Below are 24209 nucleotides of genomic sequence, written 5' to 3'. Positions count from 1 at the left end.
ATTTGATATAAATATTGATTCCAATAAATATTTATTAGAGTGTGGCTTTACCTTATTCATAAGGCAGAGTTAGGGTCCTTTGTATGAGGTGACATGATTAGATTCTTTTTCCTTTGTCTTTTTTTCTTGCTTTAAGAAATGAAAGGAAGTGTTGTGGTTTTAAAATTGGATACTTTTTAAGTTGTGAGTTACATTTTTATATTATTTATAAGGTCACTATCCTTTTTATTATTCTTTTCATGTATTTAGGTATTTAATATTTCCTTAATAATATCATTTCTCTTCATCCAATAACTTTTATCTTTTTCCAATTGTTGACATAATAATTAGATTCCCATGCTATGTAACGTAACATAATTTCTTGTCTCAAAATTGGACCACAGCAACTGGTCCCCCATCTACCCACCCCCACCTCAATATCCTTCCAAAGAAAATGGAGCTGGGAAAGAAAGAAAATAGTCAACTTGTTTGTTGTATTTTTTTAAAAAAAAATCACTTGATAATCGATATCTGCGTCAAAGCCTCAATTAATCCAGATTCTATAGTGTAAGACCCATTAATAAGAAAAACATTGTCTTGATCACCAATTTCTCCTACGCTCGAAATCGAAACATCTGGCCAATTTCTCCTACGCTCGAAATCGAAACATCTGGTTAAAGAATAGAGGACTCGTATTCATGCCAATACAAATCTTGATGATAAGTTGTTTGTTGTAGAATATATAGAGCTTGAAATAAAATCATATGCAGAAAGATTTTTGGAAATTTTAGGGTATTAATATCCCAGTGTTGATTGAATAAGCTATCGCTAAAATAGTGTTAAGTACGCATGATCACATGGTAAGATTTCAGCAAAAAGATAAATTATGTTCAACTGTCATGCATGAAAGTTAAAGGATAAAAAGAAATTATTATGTTCCTACATATGTTTTTTTTCTCTAACAAAAAACCAGCAAATGTATGCTCCTAGTTCTACAAAACATCCTCCAACAACTGCATCTCAGTCCCAAACAAGTAGGTGCGAGGCTCAACGAAAGAATCGTCAATTAACAAAATTTATGAGGAAAATCTATATCATAATGCAAATTTCTAGTAAGATTATCGAACACTTTAAAAATCACGGAAACTCATTTTAGGGTCTTGTTGTTTGTCGTTGCCCCGCCCTCTTCCGCGATAACCTCCTCTTCCTCTTCCTCTACCACGTCCTCTCCTGGCATGTCTAGAAAATGATCTTCCATGTTTCATTTCCACAAGTGAATGCAGCAGCTCATCGCAAAGAATGCATCCCTTATGAAGTGTAGCTCCATCTTTTAAGGGCGTTGTTTTCTTGTTGAAATCAACTTCTATGATAGTTGAGTCGCATTCAGGACACTTATCCTGAGTTGTAGAAATCCGATGAGCACCTTCGGGCAAGGAAACGAGGCAATTGCACATGTTGCAGTAGAGCCTCCATTTAGGAGCGCTGACAGGATCAAGAACAAGTGTACCACTGCATTCTGGGCAGGCACAAACGCCTTGTGCAATCACAGAATGTGGACATGTGGTGTGAGGACAGAGGAAGCAAGGCATTCCGACTCCCTTTCCCAACTTGGAAGAATCGCCAGTTTTAGGAGCGCCAAAAAATGTATTGATGCCTTCAAATGGGGGACAGTTGTAGCAATAAGGACAGAGAGGGAACGACTTGCCTTCTGGCCCGGGCATGCTACATAGTAACAGCTCGAAATTATCAAGGGGGCAAGTAAGCTCCTTGTACAGCTGAAAAAAATAAAAGAAAGTTCTGCATTTAGTCAAAAAATTTGGGTGAGATTATACAATAAGGTGCTAATTGAAAGAGAAACTGCCAACTTCTCAAGTTGCACCATAAAAGGCATATTTAATAGTTCTCTCCGTTCTAATTTAAAAGGGTCGGAAGTAACTTTATAACAATAAAACATTTACCTTGACAGTACCCTTCTGAGGTACGTAATAGACTTCCTCACAGGTACCACAGTACAGTCGAGCTGGTTGAGTAGATATGTATTTCATATATCGCAAGCATTTGCCACATTTGCTGAGGAGACGTCCCGAGTCAGAGAGTGGAGAAAATTGTGCTTCAAACAATGCGTCCATGTTTTCAATCTACATGAAGCCAGACACGAGATTCAGTGAATAATTAGCATTAGATAATACAAGTTAAAGAGTTTATAGGCCGAAGATGTGAGAAAAGTGGGATGAAGTGCAGAACATGCTTTTGAACTTTTTTACCCTCAATTCTAAGTTGGGTTCTAGTATCAGTAGCAGTAATTTATCCAGAATTTTTATTTAGACTGCTAAGTTTTACTTTTTTGGGACTGCTTTGGACTGTTTTTCCTCGAGCTGAGGATCTATCGGAAACAACCTCTCTTAGCTCTGCCTACACTCTTCCCTCCCAGACCCCACTTTTTGGGACTAGAGTGGTATGTTGTTGTTGTTTCTTATACCCAAAGCACTCATTTCTAAGGATCTGTCAGATTATATTTTATGTCCAGTAACTTTTCAGAATAAACAGTAACAGGAACTTGGAAGCTATTTGCATGACTAGTTCTTAAAAGTACTTTGAAGCTCAAGATTAAGTTTTTTCTTACTTGATAATTATGATTAAGTTTTTATAAGTGATCATCAGCATATTACAGATTCGCGTAAGAAAAAAAGGCATCATTAGTCGTTTATTTGTGATATCAGCTTATTACAAGTTTGGAAAGAAAGAAAGCAGCAAAGTGCCACCAACCATCACGTAAGAAACTTGGCTTAATATCTTATACCTGCTTAACAAAATAACTGAACTTCCTTCTGAATTGTTCTAGTACATGATGCACAACCATTGAATGATTTGCTTGACCTTTAGCTACCAAAGTAATCTGGTGTTCAATGAAACTCCGTATGTCGGGCAAACAGAGATCAGAATCTATGCATTGGTACCCTCTTATCAAGCTGATACCCAGCGGAGTTGGAGCCAATCGCCGCCCAGCTTGTACCTGCAATTTGAATCAGCCAAACTCAGAAGTGTAATTTCTAGTAGAAGATTGTTTCATGTCAAAAGAACCATAACAGAAAGCGATAGAGAGGACAATCTACAGCAGCTAGAATTGGAAAACAATGCATATAGCAAAACCTGGACATAATTGCGTTCGCATATGTTGTTAATATGCACAGAGATTGATGCATCTGTTCCAATACCATGTTTCTCCATCAAAGAGATCAGCTCACTTTCGCTGAGATAATCCGGAGGCGAAGTGTTCCCCTAAAAGTTTCAAAGGAAAACTAACCAAGGTAAAAGGACTTCTGTGAACAGTAATGATACCAGTAGCACCAACAAATAATACGATAACCGAAGCAAAGGAAACATCAGGCAATAATAAAATCAAAGTACAAGAAAAAAAATACCACTGATTAGGGAAACTAGACTGCGCAACTACCTACTAAATTTCTACCCTAATCCTTGACTTCCATATCTTTTTATATAGGGTCATGTCCTCGGTAAGCTGCAGGTGTTTCAAGTCAAACTATAGCAAAAGAAAGAATAAATGTCAGGTAAAATAATGGATACTGAGGATTCATACTTGAGATTGAGGCGTAGTTGCTATCTTAAATCAAAAGAATCAATTAATGGACCAATAAATACTACTGAAGTGCAAAGACTATCTCTTTACTCCAGAGCCGAACAACAAATGAGAAGTTCAATTGGACAGATTATGTGATACCTCATCTAGTTCAACTTTAGAAATCACAATTTTCTCTCCTACAGCAAACTCAGGAAGATTCTTCTCACTAATAGCCAGCCATGGCATAATAGAGGTGAATCCTTTGACTGTGGCAAGCTGCCCAACGCACTGAAATTGCTCTCCACCACTTTCAAATTCAACTTTTATCCTGAGAAGATACCCAATTTACAAGACAAACTTTTTAGCCAGAAATTAAGAATCTTGAAACACAATTAGATTAATAGTGCCAAGATTTGAACTTGTTACAGTCCTCTATACTTGGCACGTACTGTGCTAGTTACAAGAAAAGAAAAAACAGTAAAAGCAGGATTTGAATTGGATCTATAATATGAATACATAAAAGAGTTGTTTGACATGTTCTAGGAAGAAACCAGGATTAGAGTTATCCAAGTTGTTGGTTAGTTTCCAAAATATGTAAATAAGCTCGAAGCAAGAGGAGTTACTAAGACATTCATCAAGAAATAAAGACTCAACCTTCTATATTTGCAATCTGGAGAGAGAGTTCCCAAAAAATGCTGGCAGATGTACTGGTACAGTTTCCATGCATCATTCCCCAAACTATCCTCACTAGCAGAACGCATTGGAGTTATCGGAGGATGATCGCCTGCATCAGTTCCTGCCCGTGGCTTATTATAACTTTCAGTTAAAAGCTTTTGAGCATAAGCACCAAATACAGGATTATGCACTAACGCCCCCAGTGTTCCTTTGAAGTCAAAAGAAGAAGGATATGCTGTGCTTTCTGTACGTGGATAGCTGAAGGAAGGGAAAAGAAGAAATAAGCCAAAAAGAAAACGGATGATCTGTAAAATGCATTGGAATTTTCAAGAAGTACAATTTTTCACAAAGAAGGGGAGCCTTGGAGTAACTGGTAAAGTTGCTGCCATGTGACCAGGAGGTCACGGGTTCAAGCCTTGGAAACAGCCTCTAGCAGAAATGCAAGGTAAGGTTGCGTACAATAGACCTTGTGGTCGGGCCCTTCCCCGGACCCCGCGCATAGCGGGAGCTTTAGTGCACCGAGCTGCCCTTTTTTTTACAATTTTTCATAATGTCAAACTCATAGATGAACCTATTACTACATGCAAAGTCCAGCAAGAATTCACTGAAATTGAAAATTTGAATTTCCAATTAAGGATTTGAACAATTTCGTTGTAAAAATTAAACGGAGTGTAAATGAGCACTCCCCAACTTGGAATCCCAAAATCCTTGGCTCTCTTTCAGGAAGTCTATCCATTACCTTTACTATGGCCCTAAAACAAAATAAGGTGTCCCTTCATCCAAACACGTTAGTCATACTTGTTCAGTGTGATCCTTTTTTTAGCATACAATTCATAAAAATGTAAGTTAATTTTCTATAGATAAAGCTTTTGAACGTATAAAATCTGTGCACCCTTCTGATTGTTAATTTTTAGTTCTCTCTACATAGGATTGCTTCCCTTGGTGAGTTCTAATGAATTTTATCTTTACCAATTAAACATCATTTTAACCATAGTCCTACCTTTGAGAAGGTAGAGAGGTTGTTTCCAATAGCCCCTCAACTGAACAAACAGTGGGAAAAAAAGGCAGGAGCAACAAGCAGAAACAAAAAAACAACATAATAAGATACCGAGGCTAAAGAATCAACAGGTAGTGATAGAAATCTAAAAATAAGGAAAACAATAAGAATAATACTAAGATGAAAACTAAGATGAGAGCATAGCAACTTTCATCAGTTCCATAGGTACACTTATGAGGTAGCAAAGATACTATATACTTTTAGTGCAGTGTTGAACTTAGTGCATTATGGAACTCAATCACTCAGTACTAATACAACATAAGCAAAGTTTACTGACCAAGTAAATCTCATATGTACATTTTCTAATATTCAGAAGAGCAAAAAAGGACAACTTTTAAAAACTTTCTAGGACAACTTTTTAAAACTTTCTCAAGCAAGAAAATTGAGTGAAAATATTAAAGACAGAAGTGTGAATATGTGAGAGAAGAACAGTATAGTCAAAGAACAGAGAGGAAAACCTGATAAAACCTTGAGTGTACAGACGCTCAGCCAATTGCATAGTTAACTGGGGACCAAAGCCCAGTGCACTTGAAGCTACCTGGAAATTTTCAAAATCAGACCAAAAGGTTTAATCCAAAGTAAGTGGAAGGAAAATACATGTAAATCATTAAAACAGCATGTAATGTCTTGAGGGTTCAGATTTATGGACTCCTGAGTACGAGGTCTTGGAAAGATAACAAAATATTGACCCATATACATGAAAATCCAAAAGATGGAACTTCATTTCTTGAACACATAAAGGACATCTAATTACTTGAAAGTCTAAAGCAGAGGAGGGCAACATTACGAACAATGACTTCAGGCAGAAACAGTTTAAGATGACACATGCTCTAGAGTTGTGTTAAAAGAAATCATTTCTACTTTCACCTGGGAGTTACATGTTAATCAGACAAGCCTTTTATGTTACAGATGTAGACCATTTCAAATGTATAGACAATTACTTCTTCCTTATTAGTTATGCATAGATGATTAATTAGCAGGAAGTGATTGAGATGCTACTTAAGAAATGAGTTTTGACAGGTCAACACTCATAAAAACATTAAACATGGGCAGTGGGCACTTGCAATCCACACCCTTCCCACGTTGGCTTCTTTGAGCAATTTTATTTCCAGTATTTTAACAAATATGAAATCCCATAATCTATAAACAGAATCTCTTTGGTCTCAGTAAGCCACTATGTAGCTAATGATAGTGATGAGATAACACGTGGCCGGTGCCAAATGTGGAAGGAATAACAAATAAAAGTTACCACACGCACTTCACTTTCAGAAAAGCCAAACTATAACCAGTTTGTAATCATGTAAACGCTTCCTACCTTGTTAATAGTGTGTATTAATGATGCCTCCGCACCCATGTCGGATCCTTCAAAAATGCATTACTTTTGCAAAGATCGGAGCAGCATAGAAGAAAATACATCAATAAAGAAAACTGAGGCAATTTTGTTTTCTTTTGGCATACCAAAAACAAAGTCAGAAATCTAAGGATCTCCCAATAAATTGGATGCCCAAGAATAAGAATAGGTAGCAAGCCTAAATTACCAACCTTCAGAAGATTTACAGTGTTTAGACCGGAAGGACGACTTTTGGATTCCAGCTTTTCTGATACACGAACAACTCTCATTGTCCCAACCTCTACTATTCTGTTCCGAAACATTGCAGCAACCTATCAATTAAAAAGCTATTAGAAACAGATGCATGAACTCAATACTTTGGGACAAAACCTCTTGAAAGGTCAAACTAGGAGGAACTCACATCAGCATCAAACAACCTGCTACGTTCCCATTCTAACTTGAGTTCATACCCCTTGTACATAATGTATGGATGCAGCATCCAAAACTTTTCTGGCTTGAACATAGTGATTTGCAGGTAACGATCCACACAGAACCCAAGCGTAGGAGTTTGACATGGCCCATAGCTGAAATTATAAATAGGAGTGTATTCCATATAGACTTGTGATAATTTTGATAATATAATAGTAAAGAGTAATTTGTAGAAGAAAGGAGTAACACGAAGTAACATGTAAAAGCAATTATTTCTTGATGGTTGATATTATTACGAAAGGTGTAACTCAGAGAGACTTGTGGAGCAGAAAATTGTTACAGCGTAATACAGTTGAAGAATGGCTATATAATAGCAAGTCATAACTCATACAAACAAAGGTTTCTTTTAAATAGAATGTATCCACCAGTAGACATGATTTAAGTACAACTGAAGACTATACAGAGAGTGCAAACAACAGCAAGAAACAAAGAAGAAAAAAACAAAAGCCAGACAAACATGCTTTTCCAAACAATCAACAAATAAACCAGAAGAATACAATGTGGGAGCTCTTCTGTGACACATGGCAGAAAGCATGTCATTTGAAATTAAACTCCGCCAGAACAAGGTCTGTAAGGACATAACATGTTCAACACAGAAGAATACAATGTGGGAGCTCTTCTGTGACACATGGCAGAAAGCATGTCATTTGAAATTAAACTCCGCCAGAACAAGGTCTGTAAGGACATAACATGTTCAACACAGCACAATCAGCACAGAGCAGAAGCAGAAGCAGCTATGACGATAGGCAGAGCATTTATGAATGTCATTATTGTCAGGCAATTTCTCCAAATAATACATAAGTTCAGTAAAAAAAATAAAGGTACTGTGTGATAGGCAAACAGAAAAAAGTGGAGAGAACCAACGAGATAACCCTTGCATCAAGATTGCCATATTTCCCATTGAAATAGCTAGTCTGGAAACGTGTAAATGCAACTCCAACTTTCAAATCGATCTCTTGGCGTGCATCTACAGACAATGCCTCATCTCTGTTGGGTTCGGCTAGGCTATTCATTGCCTTCAGAATATCTTTTTCAGTAACAGAAGAGAATCGAGCACGGTAAATTCTTCTACCATCGCTTGTGTGAAATCCAGTGCACTCTATAACTGAACCAATAAGTATAAAGCAAGAATAAAGAATTATGACAAAGAAATATTCCAAAAAGCGGAACTAAAGCAACCAAACAATAAATCACATGTTTGGGATAGTTTGATTCAAAAGCCTAGGTTCAGATCTCAAATCAATAGATTCATTGATTTGTAAAAAAGACATTCTGAAATAGGTGTGAGCTCTATGAATCACATGTTGATGCTTCTAAAATAGTGAAATCAACCACTAAAAAATCATTTCCAACGTGTCATTTCACAAGAGTGACGTCAATGGGACCACGCATGATTCCTTGAGCTTCTGTACTTTTTTCTACTGTCTTATATTTCTTCGATCTAAATAGAAAATCTAAAATTCCAAAATTTCTTTAGATTGATCATCCATTGTTCTCCCACCTCTTTAACCTTCGATAGTAAAGAAGCTACAAGAACTCTGATTCTAAGGTACTATTCAAATCACCACCACCAAAAAACAGAATTATATCGTCATTGTTTTTAACTTCTTTTATTCTTAGGATATCAACAAAATATCTTAAGTAATTGAAACCAACACCAAATCATTAAATCAAGTTCTTTTTGAGCCCAGTTAACCAATTAGAATAAAGTTCTAACATCAGTGCCAACTTTTTAAAATAAAAAGCAGTGTACCTCTCCACCCAGTACAAAAAGGTAAAGGTGGAGGATATTTATGGGGAAAATGTGATTCCTGAATTTGCACAGACAAACACTTTTTATTGGTAGGTAGCAGAGGAAAAGGATTTATCAAATAAACCACCAAGGAATCAGCATCAGTTCAAACAACAAACCATACTAAAATTTATTGATATGCAGACTCTCGAGTGTTCGAGGAAATCATAGAACTTGAACTTCAATCGTGAAAAATCACATGGATATTACACATTTTATGACATTTCTGAATAAGAATGATTCAAACTGGAGGTATGATTGCTTATTCAGTTGCCTCTAGCTATCTCTTTGTACTATTTATTAACTGCTACAATTCTATTCCCTGTTATAGCAGCGAATTCCACCTATTCTCTCTAATTGTACTTGTCTCTTACATCTTTCTACTTCTTTCCTCTTCCCTGTATTTGCCACTAACTCTCTACCACATCAATTAAGCAAACGATGTTTATGACTCTAAATTCTCATTCTCAGCTAATTTTATCCTGGATGGGATTGATAATGAGCAGTGTGTCATGTTTGCTCTCCATATGACAAGAGCTTGACACATTTATCCAAGCCTATTCATCAAAGAATTTCACTATTGTAGCTAGTCTTTTCCTGCAGTGAAATAATAATGTGATTAATGTCACAATCAAAAAGTACCTTCAAAGCATATATTTTCTCCTTCACGATCACAGTCCAACCATAGCACCAAATGTGTACAACCTCGAGCTTCCTGGCTTAGATGCCTACAAATATGAGCCTTGTATATGAAGGTCAGTCAGAATTTGCTATTTAAACAGGAGACAAATAAAGATACAGATCATTGTAATATCTGATCTAAACAAACATGATATCTCAAAAGTAAAAGATGCAAGAGTAACTTAAATTATAGGGTTAACTTCAGCAAAATCTTGGTATTTGAAGATACGATGTACATTATTTGTTGAACAAGATGAACTTCTGGTTGATAAAGAGACGAAATCCTACACAGTTTCTTCCTTTTGTCAAGAACTTCATTGACTATTAAGACTACATCAATGATTGTGTACTTCCAATGAAAGCCATTTGAGTTTCATCACGAGCATGCCGTTCACGCACTTCAATCTTTTTAAGTAGTTCAATAGTTCTACAAGAGTTTTACTTTTGAGAGTTGAGACAAATAGTTCGACAAGAGTTTACTGCCTAACTTATAAGCCTGAAGACTTTCAGCTCCTCTGCACCAATTTTTTAAGGTTCAACGAAATGTATGATGCATTAATACTTTTTTCGAAGCACTCAATTTGGCAATGATATTTATCTTATATTAATATTATATTTTAAGGAAATGACATTTCTGCACAGGCCAGCAATTTCCATAAAAGAGGATTCCCATCAAGAGCTGGGACCTTATCTCATCCACCTCTTTTTCAGGGAGAAGGTTCTTGTAATTATATCTTATCTTCGAACAGTTTAGGTAGATCACCTTTAAAATCAGGTTTGTATACTTCAGTTTTTAACACAAAATCACAAGCTTGTCAAGATATCAAATTCCTTCCCAGTTTTATTAACCACTTATGAAAGAAACTGCATGAGTAAGAACATTATAATCCGCATAAAAGTTCCTAAGGGGATTTTTGAGAAACTAGCACAAAATTTAAGTTCATACAAAAATGTGAAGACGAATCAATTACCCAAATTTGAAAAAAGATACAATTGCATCCACTTTTATTTTTATGATTCCGGCACTGACGGAAGTGAAAAGGGAGATAAATCTTCACCAACATGAGGCTTATATGCTTAAAACAAATGCAACCCAGCTGCATAGAGATGGTCTCAGCCAAAAATACAATAAAAGCTATTCAAATGGAAAAATCTCAGGTAACTTTAGTAAACAGGAACAAGGAGAAGTATTACCTTTGGGTTTGTTTCCTTCTTAAGTATCGGTGCCTGGAAAAGATCTGCAGGATCTGTAGTTGTCCAATCTTGAAAAGTTGCTGGAAAATCTACACTAGATTATCAGACACGGAAAATTCAGATTGAATACTAGAACAAACCAAGAAATTATGGGTTTAAATATAAAGAAAGCAATCGCTGGAAGCTCAAGATTGTTCTTACTATACCACAACATCAAGGACCAACAGAAGTTTTCAAACATCTACCTCAATAAAGATCTTACTGATATATGGGGAAAGTAAAGGAAAGGTTTGCAGTAATTTAACTTTTCAAAAGAAAAAGATGAAGCAATCTCACTCCCACCTCAGGTAAAGTCAGATCACGAAAGAATCTCACTTGGATGAAGCCTAGGATAAAGCTTCACATGATTCCTTTTCTCTAGTAAGTCATGTGTACTTCGTCTTTTGGTGTAATTCTAAATGCGCAATAGATTTCTTATTGACATGAAGGAAAATTAACAAGTTACACATGGATTATTACAGCTCACACAACTGTAACATAGAAAGCAAGCCATATGCTACATAATATCGACCAGGTTGGGCAATATAAAGCCACATGGACGAATCTCTGAGTATTTGCTATTCTTGGACATTAGCTCGTGCATAGGATAGCACATCCTAACAAATTCTATTTTCAAAAGGATTCATCAGTTTTACATTCCACCTATCTCAAAAGAGGGTATAGGCTTTCATACCAATTAACTTGACCAAAAAGTCAATTGCCAATTTAATTTTTGCTCCATCAAAAAGCAGCCTCAGACATATTTTTTTAGTTGGAGCAGGAGCTCAAGGTAAATGAAGAGAGCAACATCAAACTAGAGAAATTGAAAGAGTCACCAAAATCATGGAGAACATAATAATATGGATGTTGATTGAACAAACATATTTAACCACAGGAACTAACCGAACCAAAGAACACGTCAAAATTAATGCGTGTTATAACTGGGATAACAGTAAACCTGAAAACATGACCAATCACTGAAGTCACTTTATAATGTGCACGTGATCCAAGAAACATCGCATCGAACTCATGGACTTCTGTACTACCTCTTCGTGTTGACATCTGGGCAAATATAAAACAAAATTTCATGAACACACGAAGTCTATGAAATAAAGAAGCAAGATAATTAAGCTATTGGCGTAAAGCTAGAAGATATTAAAGATGCTTCTATTTCGAGAACGTTGACAGCCCATCAAAGACACTGAGGATAACCAACCAGTAGATAAAACAATTACCTAAAAGGTACTGTTCAACACATTTACGTGAAGTACAAGAGTCTCAAGAAGCATATCCACCAAATCAGTGCTTTCCAAAGAGAATAACGACATGAAAATAAGGGAGGAATCTAGTGAACAGAAAGCTGAAGCCATTACGGGAGTGCATAGAAAATAAACCTGCTTCATGCATTAAAATAGAGCTCAATCACACTGGACAGTTGAAAGTTGTTGATACTCCAAAAATCATTTTTAGAAACTATAATCTATTAGATACTCAGCATGACTCCTGCCACAACTCTTCTAGTTGTCAAAGTAGACTGTGAGCCGTGCACCACTACCAATTCTTTCTCTAATCATGATTAGTCTTTCTCTAATAAACATTGTAGTTGATACCTGAGGAAACCATAAAATTCAATTTTCAAATAATTTCATTTTGAGACTTTTAACAATGCTACAAACACCCTCTTTCATTGTTCTCTCTTTCTTCTTTTCCTCACAAGTGTTTCCACTAACTCTTCTTAAACCTTTGGATACAAGAATAATGACTATTCCACTTACAACCAACTTCCCCCCCCCCTCCCCCCACCTCCCACCAATATTCTTTATAGCATATATTCAAAAGCCAAGAGCTCCAGCGTAAAAGAATGGCAAAAATCTAGCAGTAGCTTCCTCTTAAAAATGTTGTCTTTCACTTCAGAAAAATAATCCATCGAAATGTATGGTCTTCCTGTCAGTCTTAAATTGAATCAAAATTAAAAACTAAAAGTTAAATAATGTGGGTTGATTGGTTGGATTTTTTCCTGTATAAACATCCGGTAATCAATTACATCACAATTTCGGTAGTATTCTTATACCGCATTCAATATGGGATACCAATCTCGGATAAAACAAACAAATGATATAAACGCCCTTCTCCATGGTTCTTCAAAAGGACCAACTTTAAATTGTTTTATATTATACTCTGTATATCCCATTTTTAATCCAATGAACAAAATATCTACTCAAAATCATATATCCATTAAATAATTCCATCATTAACATTCCCCATACTATATAACCTGCACTATAATCCCGGTATAACTTGTTTGCAAACTAAACTACCCCTAAACTTTCTTCCTTGCATAACTAGTCATGTATTTCCTTTCAAACTAACTGTCTCATATTCAGCATATAAGCAATTATGACTATCCAACTAGGGACGGAGCCAGGTAGGACCGAGAACAAAAATTACACTGAACCCCCTACAATTTTCTTCATATTTTGAATCCTTCAGTGAAAATCCAAGCTCAACCACTATATCCAACAACTTACAAGCATATGAGAAATGTAACAAAAAATTTCTTTATAAACAAAAGTTCACATCAGAAACAGAACTGAACCAGAAATTCCACAAACTAAAAAAAGAAAACAAGATTTCGAAGACCCAGAAAAAAAAAAAGAAGAAAGAAGCATACTTGTGCACCAGATAAAACTGAGGCAATTGATAAAGCAATACTAGGCTTCTCCGCTACCTGCAAATTCCCCAAATACTAAATCAATAACCAAAAAAATTAATTTTTAGAGCTTTTGATGAATTTATGAATACAAATTAAGCAAAGGGGTGATAATTTCTGTTACCATAAGAACTTTTGGAGCCATTTTTGCAGAAAATTTCTCAACTTTGGAGTCGAACACCTGACTTGTGCACCAAAGGGTCCGACAGTACTATATTCGTCTAATACTTATTATTTAACTCAATAAAAATTAGATTCTTAATTTTTTTTCCCTGTCAAAGATAATTACAAGATTTCAACAAAAATAAATAAATAAATAAATAATATAATGTTATATGTTAAAGTAATTTAGAAAAACATGATCTGAAATTTTCTATGTACTTTTTATTAAAGATATTTATGATTTCATTTGATTAAATTTTTTAACAAAATTAAAATTAAAATCAAATCAATTATATTAAAAACAAATCAGAAAGCATAATTAAAGTAATGACATTAACGAGGAGATTAGTGAAAGAGATTTCTCTTACCAAAGTTGATGAGTTTTTTTCCTAACTTGTTCTTTAGTTGTAATTAAAAAGCTTGTTAAAATTAAATTAAATCTTCTCTTTTAAATTTTAAATATAACATATAACACGTGTCATTCATTTAAATATGCAATTGAGAAAATAAAGAAAAACTACAATGAAGATGAGTCAAATCTCTAATTTTGGTAAATCAGTCACCTTACTTTCTAACATTTCCTTAAATAATTACTCAGTATTTAATTTTAATAGAGAATAATTATATAGTACTATATTTTAAAATCAAAATATGGACTTAGTTTAAAAAGATCCCAATTAAAATAGAAACACGGGACAAAATGGGCTAATAACCTCTCTATATAAAATACAATATAATTTTTTCTCTCAATTTTTTTTTATGTCCGACATAAATTTATTTGCCAAACACTTATTATTTAACTCAACAAAAAATAGATTAAGAAAAAAATTGAAGTTCTTCATCGAAATTTCAAGTTGTTGAGATTTTATAGTGTCGTGTGTGTTCGGATGTTGAGAATCATCAACTTAGGTGAAAACGATTATTATTGAAGCAGTCAAAATCGACTTGAATTTTATTATTTTTTTTGACATTACTCCATTGTTGATATTTGAAGCTTTATTTTGGTAGGGTTATAAGTTATTTTGGGTGTTGGTTGGGACCAAAAGGATATGGGTCCTTCAAATAATCACAGCCCCATGTGTCTATTCTAGGATTGGATCCAGATATTTAACGTGTAAGAGATATATTTGGCCCAAAATATAATAGTAAGATTATATTTCGATTGAAAATATAACGAATGTCATATTTAAACTATTTCAAATAGTACATGAGTAAATATAACCCTTTTTCGTATTTCGTATCATTCCGTCAACTCTTGCAATTGATTTCTTATTAACGTCATCATTTTTATAATGTAATGACTTGAAAACTTTTAAAATGTCAAAATGTATTAGTGGTAAAAATTATATAAACATCTTAGACTTTTTTTTAATTTCTCACCCGTTGTTTGGGATTCATATTAGAGTCCGACTAAATCCGAATTCGCGTCGAAAAGTTCCACATTGGAGGTTAAAACGCTCTCTAACAAAGACGACTCCGTACTTAAAAAAAAATCAAATTCAAAATTTCTTGATTAAGGGTGAAGGAATAATTATCACAACACCACAACCTTTATTAATGACATTTTAAACTTTCAAATTATCTAATGAAATTAATAGATTAATATTGTAATGCTTACCTAATATATGTTGAGAAAGTGCAAAGAAATAAAATTCATTTGTGCATGTACATTTAAAATTGTTGGTGCTTTGATTGTGGGGTAGTCTAGCTAGTTTGACTTGAATTTCAAATGTAGGCTTTTAAATTTTAAATTTTAAGTTTTATCTTTCAATCTTCTAAAAATCATATATCAATTATATGATATTTAGAAAATTTATATATTTATGGTAATAAAAACTTTATTTATAATTATTTTTAAATTATATTTAAAAAGGCTTAAAAGTCAACACAAGTATTGAGAATTGAACTCGCGCTCCTACACCATGGCTTATCAACGCCTCGAATCATTGGGCTACTTCCGCTTGCTATTCAACCCTCAAAGGGTGGTACTCGGATGGACGGTGTTGCTTCTCCAATATCATAGGGTCCTTATTTGTATGGAGCACGTAATTTGTTTCTTTTGCATCTTGATGTTTATCAAGCCAGTTGCTATAATACAATACATAACATAATAATTTTAAAAATCACAACAATAATCCACGTTCTCAAAAGAAGAAATATTTCGCGATGAAACAAGAATAGTGCCGAAAAGATGTTGAACGTGCATTTGGAGTTTTGAAATCACGTTTTGCAATTATCGCAAAACCGTCACGTTTTTTGAGAAAGAAAGTGCTACACGATATAATGACTACATGTATTATATTGTACAACATGATAATCGGGGATGAACATGATCTTAGTGCATCAATTCAAGATGTCGTAGAGGCTCCAACTGCAACGACATAAATGGTGCTAGATGAAAATCTTCTATTTGCACAATTTTTAGCTAGACATAAAAAAAATTAAGGATAAAAATGCTCATTTTGAACTCCGTAATAATTTAATAGAGCATTTATTGGAGCAACATAATAATCTTGAAAGTTGAGTATTTATGTACTATTTATATACGTCACAATCCGAATCCGGGTGTGATGACACCTGTCATTTTCCACCGGACAAGTCAGCCTAAAAGGCAACATTTATGGAAATAGAGCGGAAAACTGTTTAGATAGACAAGTAGTAATCAAAAACGGAAGTCTTTTAACTAAAAATAACCTCCAAAGATTGGTTATCGCATGTATAAGCCACTAAAACAAGATTGAAATGAAAATACAAGTCTCAATATGTCTTCAACTCTCAAATAGAGTAAAGCATAAGTACACTAAATCTGAGAGTCAGCCGGATGTCAATAGCTACCTCTCTCAATCTCCTGAAAGCCTCAGATACTCAGAAAAAGGGAATAATCACGGTCTGGGCTCAGGACATACACAAGTGTAGAAGCAAGGGGTGAGAACCAAACAACACGGTACCCAGCAAGCTAACTAACAAAACTAAATAAATCTTGTGGACCTTATTTGCCTATTTTGAACGTTTTTTAAAATCTTCTTTGCTATTATTTTGGAAGTTTTTTGACTATTTTTTTTGGATCAAGTCTATTTTAGTTGGAAAAATATTATCAGTGTACGAATTTAATCATAATAAGAAATCTTTTCCATTCAGTTTTTATTATGTTTATTATAGCCAATATTCAGTATCATTAAAATAATAGTATAATAATTCAAGAAAAATGGTGAAAAAACGATTTTATCTAAAGTAGAGCTTTTAATGAAGGAAAAAAGTTCAAACAATATTTCTAAGGACTTTCATGCTTTTAATATAGAAAAAACTACCTAAATACACAACTTATTTTACTATATTCTCTAAAATTCCCTACTATTTGAAAAAAAAAAAGAAGACAAAAATCCTTACTCTCTCATATTCTCTAATAAATCAACTGTAAGCGATACATCACTTTACGTGATGTATCGATCGGATACATCATTTACGCGATGTATCGAGACGTCGGATACATCACTTTACGCGATGTATCACGACGTACGTGATGTATCCTGAAGTGACCAAAAAGAAGGGATTTCGGGTAATTTTTAAAAGAGTAAAGATATAGTGTAATTGAGAAGAATCACTATGAGATTTAGATAAAATTTACTTTAATATATTATAGATGAAAATTATTTTTGTAAAATTTTTCTTAGGGGGATAAAATATCATGACCAACTTTTATAAGGGTCATTTAGAAACCTCTCCAAAAAAATTACTAGGAAAAACACTTTTTAATAAATAATTGCTGATTTTAGCGATACTTTTTATTTATTATCATTTATAGCAATATTATGATATATTGTCCATGTATTAAAAGTAAACTATGCATGCAATATAAATGTATTATAAGTGTTATAAAATATATTATACTTGTATGGTAAGAAATTGACACAATGTATTATAAGTGTATTGAAGTGTGTGATAAATATATTATCCATGAATAAAATTTGTATTATATGAGTTTTATAAATTATTTTCATTAATATGTATTATAAGTGTTCAGTAAAAAAAATATATTATTATTATAAATGATAAATATTTTCTTAATGCAGTACATTTAAATAAATTTCCCAACTTCTCCCGACTTGTAATCATAAGGCCCAAAATCACCGAGAAACCCATTCTCATTGAAGCCCATTAAACCTGTAAATGCCCAATCCATGGAGGCCTATGAAATGTACCCAGTTTTTAAGTTTTTACATTTTCCGTTTCAAATTTTGTTCTTGGTTCTAATTTCTCTAAAAAAAAGATTCTTCTAATTTTTCACTTGGTGTTCGGTATCTATATTGGAGCTCAACGAAATTCGATTTCGTGCCGAAAAGTTCTACATTAAGATAAAACGCTATTTAACAAAGACGATTCCGTATTCAAAGAAACTCGAACACGAGACCTCTTATTAAAAATAAAAAAAATACTTTATTTCTATATTCATAACAGGGTTGTTTGAGGAAAAAAATCCCTCTCCTTCTTTACTAATGACAAAAGATGAAAAGTACTTTAATTGTGAAAAAAATATTAATGTGAAAATTAAAAAGCAACAGGGGAGGTGTGAGAGGAGGTCAAAAAATTAGTCTCGTGACTTTTTTGTCATTCGATCCTTTTAAAGTTTTTCATATAGCAAAAGCTTAGTACATTAAATTACTTTTTCTATATTTTAACCATAGATATCCACAATTCATTGACCCAAACTTCATTTATGAGAATTGAGATACAACACATATATATTACACAAGTCTATGGGACAAGCAAATCCAATAGAATATAAATACATGAAAGTCAACTTAATTAGAAGGAAATGGGAACCTAGAGGAATCCCACTCATAAGTCTTACACCACTTGTTTCTTTCTTGCTCTTTTATTTGTATTATATTTATTTAGTTTTTTAAAATCTATTAAGTTACTTTACTTGTTAACATGGTGATTGATATACGTATGACTTTTTAAGTTTGATTAAAAATTGTTTTTAGGCTTAAATACTGGTGATTTACATGTTAAAAAACTAACATTCTTCCATGTATTCATGTCAACTTGATTGAAATCCCACGAATATCTCATCCATGCATACGTATATTTTCTCACTCTTTTTAATTTGTGACGGATAAAATTTTAACTGCGACGAATAGATATAAACGATCATCACATGATTGGAAGTCGCGAAAAATTTGTTTGAATCGAGCTCTGAGAATTCAAACTTGATTTTGATTATTTATATGAGTTGGATCAAGTCTAGATTGATTACTATCAATAGAACAACAAGAATAACAATATATATTTCAATCTCCATCTAAGTTGGGATATATCAACTTTATATAGTTTCTCGATATTCATAATCTCTATGTACTTAAATTCATATTGGTCTAATATTATATGCATTAAGAATATCTTTTCTTATTTTTACTGTACTAACCAAAATCCCAAAACAATTATTTTTTTAATTAATTCTACTGCATTAGAAGTTATCTACAATATATTTAATTAATTACCCTCTTGGTATATTAAATCAAAAGAAGTCGGTCATTAAATATTGAAATTGATTGCAATTCTAAAATAAACTATTTGCATAATAAATCGAATAATTTCTGCTTTCTGACACCCTTGTCGTTTGATCAATATTTAATTAATTATCACTTAAAAATAATTTAATCTTCCCTTAATCATTAACCTTCCTGACATATAAATACAAATGATTCCTTCTAGGCTTTGATTGGAAGAGACTTCTTCGATGTTTACTGGAAATTATACGTTAAAAAACAGTTTATTATCTTTTTTAAAGTTCGGGAGGAATTTCTAGATAATCTTATTGAATTGGTTATAATTAAATTCACATGTTGTAGTACTTAAATTGTGAAAATTCCAAACTCGTTAATGATAATAATTTTAAAATGATTTTCATTAGTGAAATATGAATGAGATTATATTGATTAAAACCTGGTGTACTAATATTGCTTCAATAAAATTTGCAAAGCAAAAAAATAATGGATTTTACCAAAGGGGATGACTTGAGTTAAAGTGTGTGATTATCTTATCTCAACACGTCTTCTTATGCGTGTATTTAATATTTTTTTTAATGAGACAAGCACTTAATTAGATTTTTTTTTAGTGATATGTGGCGGTGAGATTCGATTTCAGAACCTCCACTTAATATCATGTTGAAGTATTTGATCATCTTATCTAAAAATTTAAATTATTAGAGAAAGAATACTTTTATTTATTTAATTTTATTCTCAACATGTAAATAAGTAAGCCTTCATACTTAATCAAAAGTCCCTATTCAAATCCATAGAAATGAAATCGCCCTTTAGCAGAGAATTAAAGACATATCAAAGTAGGACTTCTCGATTGATTTTGAATTAATCCATCCACAAAGAAAGTACTAGACATCGAGTATCTCAAAAAGTAATGATAAATAGTTAGTAACCCTTATTAATTGCTTACGCATAAGGCTCGATCGGTTCGAATCATGAAAATAAAATCACATTGGACTTTTCTATTAATCAATCTTAAATTAATCGAGCTCCAAAACAATTATTTATCACCGGTGGAAAACAAAAACCACTTCCATACGTAGTAGAATACTAGAATAATTAAGGAAAACAAAACGGTCTATTCTAAGAAAACCTGCAGAGTCAATAAATTAAACCATTTTTAATAACTTATTTAATACTAATAAACAAGGTTTTACCTCGATTGTTGTGCCAAGCACCAATAAGAAAGCAACATTTGTCCCTAGACAAAGGATACATAACATATTTATTAGGTCAAAGGAAGCTGCAATTTTTATTTTTATTTTTATATATGTGTTTAATGATTGAATGTCACGTTAGGATCAAAGGGTTGTTGGAGTATTTATTGAGTCTTCATTTATTTATCCTTTTTAATAAAAATATAATTTTATTTACCATAGGGTTTCTTTTTTCCTTTTCTTTTTATTTTATTTTTGTTAGTTTTTTTTACTATTGGGGGCTAATAAATTTTGTTCTTTGCCGACATAGAGGCATCTTTGAAGTTTGAAACTGAAATAAAATTAATGCAAGTTGTATGGAACAAGAGTGGCTAATTAGTGTATATTAGACTATATAGATAGTCAACAATGGCTGGTCAATTTTTTTAAAAAAAATGTGTTGTGTGTTAAATGAAATAATAGTTACGTTATTTTATCATCATGAATTGTGATGGAATGATTGAAATCTTTCCAATTTTAATTAAAGGCCTTTATCAGTTCGAGCACTAAAAATGGTCACCTATAACACTAATAATATATACGTGGAGATTATATCCTAGAAGTTTGGCAAATCCATGAACATATAAATCAACACATATATATAGTCGTAAACCTCAAGTCACTCTCATATTTATAGAGTCTACATCTCAAAGATTACTCATTGAAAAAAATATTAAAGCATAAATTTGTATATCTAACTTTTTTTTCTCTCTTTTGGGACCCCCCCCCCCCCCCAAAAAAAAAAAGTACCTAACTCGAGTGTAGGGGTTAGGCAGCCTATTGCCATCACCTGTTTATTATTTGCTAAAATGAAGTTCAGATTCAGAGCTTCTAATCTGAATTTTGCAAAACATTAGACTTTAAAGGACGTTGGTGAAGATTTTTCGAAAACAATCTCGAGATTTGCATAGTCTTTATCCTTTTCAGAACTTTACTTGTGCGATTATATTCAATATGTTGTTGTATTAGACTCTAAAGAGTTCATATTTAGGCGTGACATTTTTACTAATTTTTTTTAAAAAAGAAAGAAATCGCCTTAGTGCTCAAATTCCTAACTCTGCCACTGACACTAATTAATTAATTAGAGATTTTAACACTATTATTCTAGTGTAACTGGTATTTCTAATTACAATGTCAAGAGTTATAGCTTATAAAATATTTTCCGGCAATTATCTTACATATAACTAATATCCGATTATATAAAGATTTTTCATCCCGTTAGATTATTCTTCAATTTTAATTTACTGTTGTTTCTTAATTTTCTTTGCATCGATTATCATATTACTTGTTTCTTACTATTGTACTCTCCTTCATTATTTTTTTTAGTATGAATTCTTCACTACTAACATACTTAATTAACTACTAACATACTTAATTATCGATATGAATTATTTGATCCGAGGGTCTATCGAAAATAACCTTTCTATTTTCAAAAAAAAAATGTAAAGCTATGAACACACCACCCTCCCCAAGTCGTACTAGTCGAATTACACTAGATACGTTTTTAATTTGTCGTTGAATTTAAAAATACATATATGTTTGTCATTTTTTTTTAGAAACGATACCTAAACAAGAATGACTTTTGTGAACCTTAGTATTCTGTCCCTTCATATATGTACATAATGCATGCATTTAATCGATAATATACAGTCCACACTTGCATTTATTGAGTTTGAAGAAAAAAAATATTAACGTGTAAGATGAAAGAATTGGGGCGGTGGCTTGTTAGAGGCAAAGTTGGTTTTGGTCAGCAAAATAAATAAATGATATATAAATATAAATAAATGCAAATTCATAGCTCTTTGGCTATTATATTATTAAGAGATTTTCTGTCTCTATAGTTCTTTCAACTCTCATGCAAATCCATGCAATGCATTCACGCATTTGCTCTTTTATTAAAAATAAATAAATCATTTTTCAATGTGTGTGCTGGTAGAAGAGAATTAAAAATTTAAAGAAACAAATCGATAAGGACACTTCAACTTATCGGTTATATCCATGAGTGGTGTAACTAAGTCAATAAGAAGATATTAGAAATAACATAATTTGATGGTTGCCATAGAATATTATTGAAATTATGCGTTCATAATTTAATATTTGTCAAAATTCTAATTATTTTCTTACATGTATATATGTGTTCAATGTTAATAATATATATACTTGTGATGGGCGGAGAGAAGGGTCCAAAACACATGTAGAAGAGGGTGGTTAAATTTTTTTAATTTTCGTTCGAAAATCGAGACAAATCGATCGATGTCAAAATTTAACTGTTAGTAACAGTACTGAAAATTCCAGATTCTACAGGTTATGGGAATTGACCAAAAATTTACAACACGTGGTCAATCCAGAAATTGGCAGAACTACCTTAAAAGGAAGAAAAAAAAAGTTATATAGAAAAAAAAAACTATAATATCCACCAATAGAATTACAATTTCTATGGGCTACTACTCACAGTTTATGTTTTATTTCTATATTTTCATGATTAAATGAAATTTTTAATTATTACTTCACGTAAAGACACGCATTTTACGCTGAATAAAAAAGTAGTTGCTGTTATTTTTGTACTATTACACGTCATTTTAAGTCGTAAAGTCTACTCAATTTGTGAAATAGACCAAACCGACACGATAAAATCTCACATGAGATTTAAGATAATACTTTATTAGATGAAAATATGTGAATTATTAATCAAGATATTTATACGAATAGTTGAGTAAAGTTATTGTTTACTTTTTTATATCGATATACATAAGTTATATATATTCATTATACATAATCATATATAAACATTGGTGGATCAATAGCAACAAAAACAATAACATACATAATGAAATTTTCATAAATGAGGCTTGAAGAGGATAAAATATACAAGGATCTTATCATTACCTCGTGATAGCAAATAAACTATTTCTGAAAGATCCTCAACTCAAATACAAAAAATTAGACACAGAAAAAATATGCAATGTATATAAAAATAATGTAAACAACAACAACAAAATAAATATAACAATAATGAATCAAATTAAAAATAAGTTGGGTATTTTCCACCCTTTTCCGATACTAAAATACTAGGACACACCTCTATTTTTTTTTGTTTTTTTCCTCTTGTGCTCTAACCAAAAACATTTGTTCTTCAACTTGGTAATCGAGCTTCCACGCTTGACACTACTAGACTTTATGGGAAAATGAGTATTTAATGAAACACAAAAAAAATTAAATATACATAATTAGTAGAAGATCGTTAGAGGTTTTCTAGCCCATCGAAGCCTACACAGCCTTTTTCAACCACCTACATAAATGATAAAACTATAGAATATAGAATAAACTTTCTCCAAGGACACTAGAGAGGAAAAAGAATCCAATCAATATTTACACTCATTGAGTATGCACACCAATTATAAAATTTATAGTTTGCAAGTTTAAAATGGACTGAGTTAATAAATGAATGAGTTAGTGACTCATTCAAAAGTTTTTTGAAATGAAATTGAGTAAAAAATGAGTTAAAATAATTTAACCAGCACAATTTTCAGCCAACTACAGTATTGCTTTCCATTTCTTTCTCTCTCTTCTTCTTCTTTCTTTTTCGCCCTTTTTAATTTCTTCCTTTCTTCGATTGGAAACATGAAAGGAAGCTTAAGATTCCGCAATATGTTTATAACATTAAAGCTCCTTCAATTTTGATTTTGAAATTCAACGTGCTGCAAATATGAATTGTTTTGAGTGAATATATCAAAAGACTCGAAACATCGAAAAAGCTAATATTTAAAATTTGAAATCGTTTA

At 32.5% G+C, this 24209-nt stretch overlaps 1 protein-coding gene across 2 annotated transcripts; it reads right to left on the bottom strand.

Annotated features, from left to right (window-relative positions):
- Positions 1–883: 883 nt before the first annotated feature.
- LOC129883345 (DNA topoisomerase 3-beta) lies at positions 884–13727 on the bottom strand. Of its 2 annotated transcripts, XM_055957994.1 has the most exons (15): positions 13651–13727; positions 13488–13544; positions 11775–11878; positions 10778–10871; positions 9545–9644; positions 7975–8215; positions 7043–7205; positions 6834–6953; positions 5750–5829; positions 4214–4492; positions 3719–3887; positions 3130–3258; positions 2780–2992; positions 1938–2117; positions 884–1754 (listed from the first exon to the last, which is right to left on the bottom strand). In XM_055957994.1, the coding sequence occupies exons 1-15, from the start codon at positions 13669–13671 to the stop codon at positions 1110–1112; spliced, it is 2595 nt and encodes an 864-aa protein (XP_055813969.1). In that variant the 5' UTR covers positions 13672–13727; the 3' UTR covers positions 884–1109. The 2 variants fall into 2 exon arrangements, with proteins under 2 accessions (XP_055813969.1, XP_055813970.1); XM_055957995.1 differs by lacking the exons at positions 13488–13544; positions 13651–13727 and having other exon boundaries at positions 10778–10866.
- Between the last annotated feature and the right edge of the window lie 10482 nt (positions 13728–24209).

The sequence above is a fragment of the Solanum dulcamara genome, chromosome 3 (assembly GCF_947179165.1).
Source record: "Solanum dulcamara chromosome 3, daSolDulc1.2, whole genome shotgun sequence".
Lineage (NCBI taxonomy): Eukaryota > Viridiplantae > Streptophyta > Magnoliopsida > Solanales > Solanaceae > Solanum > Solanum dulcamara.
The sequence above is the reverse complement of the archived record's forward strand: the minus strand, read 5'-3'. Positions and strand labels throughout refer to the sequence as shown.

Excerpts from the sequence above, each read along its gene's own strand:
- LOC129883345 (XM_055957994.1), bottom strand. The coding sequence starts at position 13,671 with ATGGCTCCAAAAGTTCTTATG. Across the intron at positions 9,645-10,777 it reads AGAAGGAAACAAACCCAAAG|GCTCATATTTGTAGGCATCT; the intron begins GTAATACTTCTC and ends TTCATATACAAG. Across the intron at positions 6,954-7,042 it reads GCAGGTTGTTTGATGCTGAT|GTTGCTGCAATGTTTCGGAA; the intron begins GTGAGTTCCTCC and ends TTTAATTGATAG.